General features: G+C 37.5%; 1 protein-coding gene across 1 annotated transcript; it reads right to left on the bottom strand.

The window, feature by feature from the left end:
- Window positions 1-228: 228 nt before the first annotated feature.
- Window positions 229-11322, bottom strand: PLL1 (poltergeist like 1). Its single transcript, XM_011071925.3, has 4 exons — window positions 9082-11322; window positions 4230-4343; window positions 3305-3569; window positions 229-877 (listed from the first exon to the last, which is right to left on the bottom strand). The coding sequence occupies exons 1-4, from the start codon at window positions 10978-10980 to the stop codon at window positions 753-755; spliced, it is 2403 nt and encodes an 800-aa protein (XP_011070227.1). The 5' UTR covers window positions 10981-11322; the 3' UTR covers window positions 229-752.
- Between the last annotated feature and the right edge of the window lie 436 nt (window positions 11323-11758).

Below are 11758 nucleotides of genomic sequence, written 5' to 3'. Positions count from 1 at the left end.
AGTCCTAGGTTCAGGAGGGTGAGTACTACCTCACAAAATAGTAAAATTAGATAAGAATGATAGTAAAATACTTGAGTACATATAAAACTCACATATTTTCACTTTGATGAACTTAAACCTGAAAATAAAAATAAAACAAACAAGGCATAATTAATTTTTTTATAGCAAAGGAGTATCTGCCAGTGACTTAGGTTGATTCCATAGGAGATGAGTTAAGACATGTCCATATGGTTTTAATATCTTCATTTACTTACACAAACTTTTTTGGATTTAAATACTTTCTTTCTAAATGGCATTCAGTCCACTTTCAGAATTACAAATTTCACCTTCAAAGAAGGTAAGATGTCAAAGCTGCTACTGCTACTACACCCCCCAATGAAGAACAAACGAATGAGAAGGCTCTCCACTCTGCTAAACTTAAAAAATAACCAAAGAAGATAGATGCTGTTTTTCCTGCCTAAAACAAGTTTACACCACCAACTACAAAAATTTCCTAATTCTGGAAATACTTTTCTTTACCATGTTTTGAGCCTTCAGACTTCTCGACACGAGTCTTGCCAATTGGTCATGTAGGTTCCCTTTCACTTTGCACATACGGATGGATTGAGATGAACAATCCTTTGGACCCAGAGAGTGGGTTGCCCTCCAACTTTTCTAGGTGCTTTGCAAACACATTCAGCTGATGATCAAAACCGTCGTTCCAGCTTTGTGCAGAATGAATACAACAGGCAAAGCTGTATTGCTGCAATCGCTCAAAGGTACTTCCCTGAGGATTTCCAAATTCTTCCTTCGAGAGAGACCACCATAACCGTGACGTCGTCATGGTACTTCCGACGGTCTCCTTGTGGAATGTCCAGAAGCTCATGAAAATCCATTCCTGCACACAGATGAGTATAGTTCAGCATGGGAGGCTGTAGATATGAAGTCTGGAGAACTAAATGTGGAAGGAAAGACAACAAAAACAAGTCAATCTTTTTGAAGTAAAATCTAGTGATCAAGTTCTGAAATAGCTAAATAATCAACTCCGCTCCTCCATCACACACAATTAAGAAAACATCCACTCATGTCTGCTCCAATTAGAAGGCCCAGAAGGAATTCATAAATTGATCATTTGCCTATTTAAAAGTAATCATAAATTATTAGTTTATATGTCTTTTAAGCGGCCTGATAATTTTACGTATTTGGAAAAAAAACTGTCTATTTGCAACGTTCATATAGTTTAAGGAATGAGATTACCTTAAAAATTCATAACATGATTAACATCTTAAATTCAAATGTCAGTTTTTCCCTTTAATTTAATTCAAGTGTTTTGGAACCAACCACTTATTTTTTAAGGGACCTGCCTTATCCACATTTCAATCTTGCAATTCTAAAAGAAACGAATACTTGAACTCATCATTAAATGTTCCTTGCATAATAATGCAAGAATCATTGTACACAAGGACAGTAGGATCAGATGCAAAATAGGAAGCAATTTTTTCTCATTGATGACGTCAAATCTATTCAAAACCTTAATGCCATAAGAAGTTGATAAACATGGTAAACCTATAGGCAAGGTTTCTGTAATTATAGAATGAGGGAAAGAGTTGGTAATTTAGCTATAATGCACATGGAGAGCACAATATCTGATACCTCAAACTGGGGAAGATCACTCAACCTGCATGTTCCTTAATAATCATGTTGCAAGAAACAAGGAGAACAGCCTATAAATCCCAATGAGGCAAAGGAATGCTGAAACTCATACCAGACCCACAATTTACCTTGTTTCTTCCAGCCCACCCCAAATGGAAAGGGAACCACTAGCAAGTCGATTCATGAGCCCTTCGCAAAAGTAACCACTATAGAATGCAGAATGCATGAACAAAGTTTTGTACTAGACTTCGCGGTTCACAAAACAAGCAGGCAGCTCAGACTTCAGAAGCAACTTTCAAAAAAATAACTGAGTGCATCAACCGGCAAAGTATGATGCAGGGGAGAAAAAAGTAATCAACACCCCCTGGTCCCTAAGTACCATATAAATGAAATCACTAGAGAGGAACATCAAAGATCAAAGATTGTAAACCAGAAAACCGCCGACATACAGGAAGGGAAAGAGGACACTATCACTACAATAAAAGTGGCTACTAATGGAAATGGCACTAAAGTGATATGGTTCAAGAAATGCAGTGGCAGTGCAAACAGAGCCTCCAAAATTCTGTTGGGTGGCTTTTCATACACAAACTTTAAATGAAAAGGCAGATAAAAGACCAAAAAACCATATATATAGCAAATATATATCACTGTATATGTTACAATTATAGTTGAAAAGATTGGTTTTGAAGTGATTCAGGAAAAATGAGAGGAAAGAAAGCATTTGAACAAGGAAACATTGATAGAAAAGCCTCTTTCCTTTTCGGGTGAATTAACATGAGATTCGAAGAGCTATACACAAGCAGAGAAGTGTGTGTTATTTGCTATCTGTAGTTCATAACATTAAGGACATAGGTAAATTCTAGGTTTACGGTAATATTCACGTTTGTAGGCTTGAATCTGTAATAAGATTCCAAGTGATAATTCATCATTGAGCTTTCTTTACCATGAAAATGAAGACTTCAATGAGGTTTCTTGGTTTTTTCGTCTGCCAAGACACAGGGAAAGAGCACAAAGATGATTTTGGTCTCTCCGTTGTTGCTAAACTTAACATACTTTTTACAGAAATCCAACCAACCTGGCATTGGAACTCGAAGTCATATGGAGACATTACTGAATATGAAGCAAATGTTGATGTTCTCGGAATTCGATATTTCTCTTCTAATAACAGTTTTTGTGAACTGCATAATTAGTTTGAACTAATGGGATTATCCTGTGAAAAAGGAATCTGATAATTAAGCATCACATCTTTCCTTCTAACATCATTTGCCAAGAGCAGCAACAAAAATGCTTGCACTAATACTTTATATATGAAAGTTGTGATAAGTATCATGCCCCTAACCTGTCTTTTCAAGCTTCTATATGAGCATGCGAACACGGAAACCCCCAAAATATATCTGTAGCTCCCAAGATATCAGTGATTTAGAAACCTTACTACGTTATTAGCTCCCATGTACTAACAACTTCAGTTACCAGAGAGCAAATTATAAACTCAATAAGACATGTTGGCATAGAAAGTAACTTGTACTTTGACCAAACATCCATGGTAAATAGGAATAAGGGAGTGATATACACCACCCAGCATTATATGACAGATTATTGATTCTCAAATCCAGTTCAAGGAGGTTTTACACCAATCATCTTTCATAGTTAGTTTCCAAGGAGAAATTTTTACCAGCTTTTCTGGCAGCACGGAATAGAAGCTCCTCTATCAGGTGCTGAGCAGGATCTCCATCTGGGAACCTCTCCATAAAATTCTGCACATGGGAAACCACCTCTTGATTGCTAAAATACTGATACAGGCCATCAGATGAAAGCACCACAAATTGATCTCTGGGGCACAGTTTGTGGTGGCGAAGTGAAGGCGAACATGATATATAGGGTGCGGTACCAATATAATCGTTCCGAAACATTTCTAACAAGGCATCATTCCATTTATGCTGCATCAATGCAATACAGACCATTAGAGAGATTGGTCACAAGCAATTCGAAGAAACAAGGAGAACTCACAGACTACATTGCAGATGTTAAAAACACTATGAAATCCATCTTAGTAGGCAAAATGTGTTCATCTGGACCAAAGACAGAGTAAGATTAACAACTTAACAGAAACTACCAATCAAGGGGTAGTAACCACAAGAAAGTAATGTAGTGGACAAGACCAAATATTGCACGGTAAGTAGTCTGCATGTCTTTGGGTTATGTTTGAATAATGCTTTACTCCTGAAGTTTCAGTAAAATCAATATCTGCTTAATCCTTGAACTCATTACTAGCAAAAAAAGGGAGAAAAAGGAAAACGATGATAATGATCACACAGAACGTGACTTGGGAAATATTAATGTACTTAATTGGACTGGGACTCTGGGACGTGAACTGACATAGTGCCAAACTGTAAAAATTGTTTGACCAAAATCTAAGACGATGTGATTGAATGAAATATAATGAAGGCGAATAAACCACTTTGCAAGGACCAAGTTGGATTAAGAATCTACTTTACTCAATAGAAATTCAACACAAACACACAAAAAGGAGTAAAGACCCATGGCATTCACCAACATAAACGAGAGGCAAATGCCTAGTAATGATTCAACAGACAAACCTTTTTGAGGAACCCAGCCCCAAATGCACGAGTAACTTTAAGACGACCTTTAACTCTATCATTTACTATACAATTGTTGTCATCTGGGTGCTCATTCTTGATGCGAATAACTTCCTGAAAATGATAAATACCAGAAAACAAATAAGGTAAAAACATGAATGCTGCAAAGACATTCAAACAAGATGCCATATAGAGAAAGTTGTTGAAGCTTAAAACCTCTAAAGCACAGTCATGATCATTTAATAGCCAGAAGTTATCGTGTAGCATAAGGAGTTTTAGTCACTTATGCAAGCACTAGTGTAACCAAAAGAGAGACCAGAAGTTAATTATAAACTTGAGAAACTATTTGACTCCATTTTTGTCATACTCAAATTCTGTTCCACCAGCACTCAAGATAAACTACTTCCTTTTTTGTTCCAATTATACTCCCCTTATCGAAATGAATTAAGTAAACAAAAATACACCATCCCTTGAGCCAAATAAATCAAAACTCACAAGGTACTAAAGTTATTGAACTGAAAAAGACATTTGCCATTCTATACAATATTAACATGTTATATATAGCTACGCTTATAGTGTCCTAAACCTAAACCCCTATCGTTATCTGATGATACATGATCATATATAAATTTTCCATCCTAAAGCTCCATGCTACATGATGCTCATTCAGAGAATGGATCAAGCTTGCCTGCAAAGGCCACATGATAATTCACACTGTACACACCTGCTTGTGCACAAGCAAAGCATGTTATCTCCAACCAAACGCAAAGTACAAGCAAATACAGAAATTGAATTTGTAACACACAAGACAAGATTCTTGCTGACAACAGTTGACCAATGGAGCTCGCACTTGTGGTGAATCTTCCAGTTCCGACCTTATTTTCCACTTTAGCACCGAATTTCTGACCATATACCTTAGATAACCCTACCAATGTATTTTGTTTAATACCTACAACCCCAGTTTCCATGCAACTCCGTATCTATGAACAAAAATGATTAGGTCACATATAGGATCCAGAAAATTAACACATCTTAGAGCATCCTCAAGATTTTTTTCTTAACATAGTACACTCAAAGAGCGACATGCATAAAAAGAACAAGATCGCATTACAAGCTGATAGTCAGAAATCAGAATGCTGAGCAGCAAGAAAGATCAGCCAAAGTGGAATCACATCATCCTTGTGCTCTACCGACGCATTCCAAATACCAGGCGCTCCCTACATGCGATCCCTTAGGACTACTTTCTTTGGCTGTGGAATAATCTAACTTCTTGACATGTTTAATCTAGCTTTGACTAATCATAATCTGATTAATCCTTTTGATATGAGTGTGCTTAAGCATTAATCCTATTTAATACTAAATAATCAAGTTTAAACACTAACTAGACAATAACAGGAACTAGTTACAGTAGCCTCTTAAAAAAGAGTAAGCTGTAAAGTCTACACACAGCTGCATTATATTCCCAAATCTATGGCCAAATTGCAACTGACCCCACTTCCTTAAGCCCCTTGCTAAACTTAATTGATGTACAAACTCAGGACTTAATCAACTATACTTAGAATTGATCACACATGAACTCTGTAATAGGCACATCTAGCACATGGAGATAATGCCGCCTTAGAGGTAATCCTTTATTACATGCAATAGACATTTTAATCACCAAACAACCCTACAACTTACTAATCCTTCATATATCAGCTCGATGCATAAATTGCTCAGTCGAATAACTTGCCCAAAGCAGTTTCAAATGCCAACATAAAATTGTCCACTTGATAGTTGGTACTTAATATAAAATAGAGAAAATACATGGATTGCAGTTTCTTCATATATTTATAGAGACCTAACTTCTAGACTGCTACTCACAATAAGGTGTATCATTAAGAATTCCTTTCCACAATTTTCCTTGCACCATGATTCTTAATTCTTCAACATTCTTAATACAGCAGCACTCCGAGCTCTAACTTTTGTTGTACCAAAGTCTTCAAAAGTTGGCCTATTAATTGACTAGAGAATTTTTATAGTCATGATTCATGAACCATTTCCACCTTATGACTAACCCCAAGAAACATATTCTCCTTTACAGTTGAATCCCAGCTAAGCAAAATAATCAAAGATTCTTTCTTAACGTCACCCCATGGTGATCTTTCTGAAATTTATTTCATGTTCAAGTGATTCATTTCATATGCAAAGGTTACATATCAACCAGCTTCATTGAGTTGTCCTCCATACTTGTTCCTTTTATTAGAGAAAAACACTAAACGACTGTCATATGATTTTGGATTTTGCGAGTCAAGGAAGGAATAGTATGTCTCATAAGAGGTCTATTTACCAAACTATGGGGATCATAGAATGTTATTATATATCATCCACATTGTAGCTTTCCAGCTCTATCTCTTGTGCTCAATTAACACTACTAAGACTGTTCACGTGCAGAACATCCCCTTCCTAGTTTGCCTATTTCTGTTATATCCCTGATTGAAAATGCAAGGTTTACATGAATTCTAGTACTCTAAACTCTTAGTTCGCATACTTTTAACTTCGTCAAAAGGGCATCTTAATTAATGATTCTATCATGCATCATATTCTATAATTGTTAGTTATCAAACTTTGTTCAAAACATTCCTAGTCTATGTACTACTTCACTTATGCCTGTTCGTTTGTGTTTTCATCAGTTTCAAGTGGAAAATATGATTTTTCAATTTTGTCTAGGTTTTCGTATGAAATGAGAATATGTTTGGATTAGTTAATGAGATTGTGTTTTATATTGAACTGTGGTGTCAAATCAATATATTTCCAATAAGAATACGTATAAACAAATATGTTTTCACTTTAATTACTGTTGAAACACTGAAAACTGAAAATGAATACACAAAAAAACAAAGGCCCCAAGCTTCTAAATTGTACCACTTAATTCTAAGATCCTTCAATAGTGGTATATAGAATACAACCAGCAGAAGGTAAAAATTCAATCTTTCCCACTCCAATGACTAGTGCAAGTTTGATATGGGACAATTAAATAACCATGTGAATGACCAAGAGACATTCTTAGAATTAGAAAGTATATAGTAGAACATCAATATGTGGAGAGCCAATAATTAAATGGAAACAACTTAAATCTTGGAGATTTATACAAGCATCCAAGTTCAAGATGTCACTGTATATGGCAAATCAGTAACTATTGGACACTATTCATGCATTTGGGCAAATCATCTGCTCACAACAACAATAAAAGCTTCAAACTATGTAAAAGTTCTAATCTTAGACATGTACAAGAAAAATCTAAGGTGGAATTCAAACTTTGATTTACACCATTTAGGTCCACGAGACAAAGCACTTACGTAACTCCATTAGACCTGGAACAGCAAAAACCACGATAAAGTTTTTGCTTGTCTCCTTCAAATTTACGCTGTAGAGGTAATAAATTAAACCAAGATATATTCTAAAATACACTAGATAATTATGCTTACAAAAGATCCTAAATAGTTCCATACAAGTTAAGGTAGTATAGACACATCCTACTATACCCTTCTACATTTAGACCCATTTCTGCATCAGGAATTATGATCATCAGCAAACTGAGAGTCTCCAAATCTATTATACAAGATATTGTCCGTAACTAGAATATGTCACCAAACAATGCTGAGTGCCATAAATTGAAAAGGTTAGCCTCTACTTGTGTCATATAGCACATAATCTCCAACAAATGTAACACCGAAAATGTATAATGAGGTCTGAGACTCTGAATACATCACGAGCATTAGATATGAGACAACATTATCAAGAATCGCCTGAGACGTCCATACATTGCTCAAGACTATTTCCAAGTCTTCTATGAATATTGTCTCAAGACCTATGCCCAAGACTATTTCCAAGTCTTCTATAACTCAAAGCTTATGGTAATATGAAGTCTCAGACCTATGCCCAAGACTATTTCCAAGTCTTCTATAACTTAACACTTATGGTGGAAATACGAGGAGGCAAAAATAAACCTGGAAAACCCCATGTACAAGAAAAATGGAGGTAAGTTTCACAATTAGAAATATTGAGGGGTGAAGCCGAAGAATTCTATGAAGAGTGACATAAATATTCAGTTGCAATAGTCAAGCCAATGATAGCTCTAAGTCTCAGTCTTAGACCACATTCCACATTGACAGATATGTCGTACAAGTATGTCAATTCTTGTCTTTATGACAGCCACTCGTGGAAATGATCGATTCTCAGGATTTACCAGTAAAGACAAGCTAAATTTGGCAGTATGTCAAATTGCTAAAGAAATATGGTGAGTCAATTCCAGCTGCATGCCAATTTAAAAACACAGTGAATGAACTAATCAAATTTTAACTAAGAGATAGAGAGAGGCAAGGTGGACGAGATACTTCTCATGTTAAAACTTCATCACTATTAACTTTCATTACTAATTTGGATATTATATTGTGATCGATAAAAAACTAACTCAAATTATTAAACACCACAGAGTTTCTACATCAGAAAAGGAAAGATATCAGAAGAATAGCCAAGAAAGCGTCCTTTCTGTATTTGACAGATAGTTAAACAATTGGCTCAGAGATTAAAAGAAAGGATGCTTTTCACCCATTAAAAGGCATCACAACATTAGAAAAAAAAAATATGCATAAGATTCATCATACAGAAATTCTCTACATTTGTCTCAGTTTGGTCCAGATATCTCAGTCATGTTCAATTAAAGCTGCAGATTTGAACCGTACTCAGACTAGTTAACAAGGAAAAGATTAAATATTGTTTACCATGACCATAAACTTCAAATTAGGAAAGCTCCTCAATCATCTAAAATTTCTACATAGAAGAAGATAGAAGATAGAACTGGGACGCTTACCTCTTCTATGCTTGTGCTATGGTCAGTCGATAATTGCAGTGCAGTCAAACTCATAGATTGGTGAGCATGCGCTTCATTTACTGCTTTACTCTCCTTACTGCTGACATCAGTGGACTCTTCAATGATGCCTTCACCACTAAATCCATCATCCGCAGCACCTTGAGATTCCGTACCACAGCTGACCTCTTCAGGCTCATACTGTGCCACAATGGCTCGACTATCCCCAACATTCATCACATACACATCTTCATCCCTCATCAACACCACCAACAAACAAGAACCCATCAATGCAAGTTCTGGATAACGATCAAGTACCCTGTCAGTCATATCCAAGTATGCTTGTTCTGTCACTTCAAGTGCTCTAGACATTGCACCTAAAACCAACTCATGATTAACTAACCCTACCTTCCGCTTCTTACCAATTCTACTAATTCTCTCCCTCTCAGTCTCCCCATCATCTGCTACATTACTCTCCCTCATTTCTTCTTCAGCTTTCTGCTTTCCCTCCAACCAAAATCTCCAAGGAAACAATCTGATACTCTCCTTATCCTTATTCCTATTCAACAACCCATGCTTTAGTTTTGACAATAATAAAGACCTCCTAGTCCCTGCTGAACCAGCATCGTTCACGCTTAATGCGTCATCAACTGAAAATGCAAATCGTTCGGAACCCGATAGATCAAGCCCCTCTTCAGGATCATCCTCCACTAAATATTCCCATAATCTCCGCCTCCTAACCTCTATTTGTTCCCCTCCAAACATTACTTTCTTAACTAATCGTGATCCATTTTCGCCTTCTTTCGTTTCACTAAACCCTTGGCGATCTGTATTAACATCTGATTGACAAGAATTCTCAACGACATTTGCATTTTCTGAGGCTTCAACTAAATCCTCCGTGTCCCAAAACAAACCCTCCAATTCATTGTACATGGCTTTGTATAAATGGCTCATTAGAAATTCAGGGGCATCGGGACCGTTAAATCCATCATAAATTCCAACAAATAGCCAACCCAGCTCCTCCGATACGACCACGTGCACCCGGTCCTCACCTGCCTTACCTAATGCCCACTGCTCATTGCTCTCACAGCCCATCCCCACTGCCTCTCTGCAGCTATCAACTCCTGGCGGCGCATCCTTCCGTCCTCCTCCTCCACTAATGAAGTTCCTCACGGGCACCACTGAGAAGTTCCGGTACAACGCCTTACGTATTCCTGAAATGCTCTTCTTCTTCCTCTTTTTTACATAAACACCACCAAGAGGGGCCGAAAATGGCACTCCCCCATTGTTGTCACCGGAGGCAGTGCCATCCAATGGTCCGGAAAGTGCCCCACGCTCAATTGGGCCAGACATGAAGAATGCCCTCTCTAGCGGGCCTGACGGAGGCTCGCCACCACGTGGCACCCGCTGCAGGGGCAAGGCACTAAACGATGATGTACTCTCAAACCCATCCAGCAGAACACTATTACCACCACCCCTGGACGGTCCACCTACAAAACCCTTGTTGCTGTTGCTATTAGTAGCATTGTTATGATGATAACTATTGGTGGCATCAGCGGCATCATCGCAAAAATCATCAAGTTGGAGGACGGTTATGGGAGTCGAAGTGTTGGCACTAACGGAGGCTCCAGATATGGCTCGGAAACCGGTCTCAGGATATCCGGGCGGCCTGGAGGGCCTTGGATGGGCCGGATCGTCGAAGCGGAGGGACTGAGAGGGTGATACAAACCGATCCGACTGAGTAGGGGAGATGAACCGAGCGGAGGATCGGACATAGCAGAAGGAGTGACCAAGGGTTTCGTCGAGCGGAGCATTCGCAGTGAAAATGACATCCGGGTCTGACCGGTTCGGACCGGCGGCCGGATTGAAACAGGGGAACACCTGCGAAAACCCCGCCCCCATCACATCCGACGATTCATCCCAACCCCAAACCCCAAACTCAAAAAGAAATTCCAAATAAAAGATCAAAAGCCTTCTAAGAAAAAAATTCCAGAAAAGAATTATTGAACTAAATACAAAGGGCAACCGTCAAGATTGTAACGGACAAGAACACGCAACAACCCACTCGCGCCCTCTCTCTGGCTCTCCGCAGCCGTTCTGTGCGTGCCTTGAGAGTGTTCGATGAAATGTAAGTGCAAATGGGGCAGCAGAGAGAGAAGAGAGCAGTGATAGTAGTAGTAGTAGTAGTAGTAGTAGTAGTAGGTGTTTTCTTTCGTTTTTCGAGAGGGAGAGTCAGAGTGCTGAGACTACAGTTAGGAGAGAGAGTGTTGCTGGGTTTTAATCATCTGCTTTTGTGTGTACCATATTTTCTCAACTATCTTTCTATATTTTCATGCTATACATAATCTAATTTTTTATTATATTTATTTAATTAATTAATTTCAAATGAATAAATAAAAACTTATAGTAAATTAAGTTAATTAAAAATATTATCATTTTTTGCATAAATGATATACATTTAAGTATACTATAGTTCGCGAGTTTTGCCAGTCAAAATAATTATTTTAAACGTCTCCCCTAATAAATAATAAAAATAAGTACACTTATAATTCAACGAATTAAATATAAACATATCATTATTTTCACATTATATTATTAAATTAAATCAAAATAGTATTTCGATCGGATGAAAGATGGGACATTTCTTTTTACATTTCTCACAAGACAATACATATTTTTA

The sequence above is a fragment of the Sesamum indicum genome, linkage group LG2 (genome assembly GCF_026168435.1).
Source record: "Sesamum indicum cultivar Baizhima isolate 11 linkage group LG2, ASM2616843v1, whole genome shotgun sequence".
Taxonomy (NCBI): domain Eukaryota; kingdom Viridiplantae; phylum Streptophyta; class Magnoliopsida; order Lamiales; family Pedaliaceae; genus Sesamum; species Sesamum indicum.
This window is presented reverse-complemented; position numbering and strand designations above follow the sequence as displayed.

What these genes read in the sequence shown, in the direction of transcription:
- PLL1 (XM_011071925.3), bottom strand. Translation starts at nt 10,980, where the DNA reads ATGGGGGCGGGGTTTTCGCAGGTGTTCCCCTGTTTCAATCCGGCCGCC. An exon ending in ATAGCACAAGCATAGAAGAG is followed by an intron (nt 4,344 to 9,081) that starts GTAAGCGTCCCA and finishes TATCATTTTCAG; the next exon opens with GAAGTTATTCGCATCAAGAA. An exon ending in CCGTGCTGCCAGAAAAGCTG is followed by an intron (nt 878 to 3,304) that starts GTAAAAATTTCT and finishes ATCTGTGTGCAG; the next exon opens with GAATGGATTTTCATGAGCTT.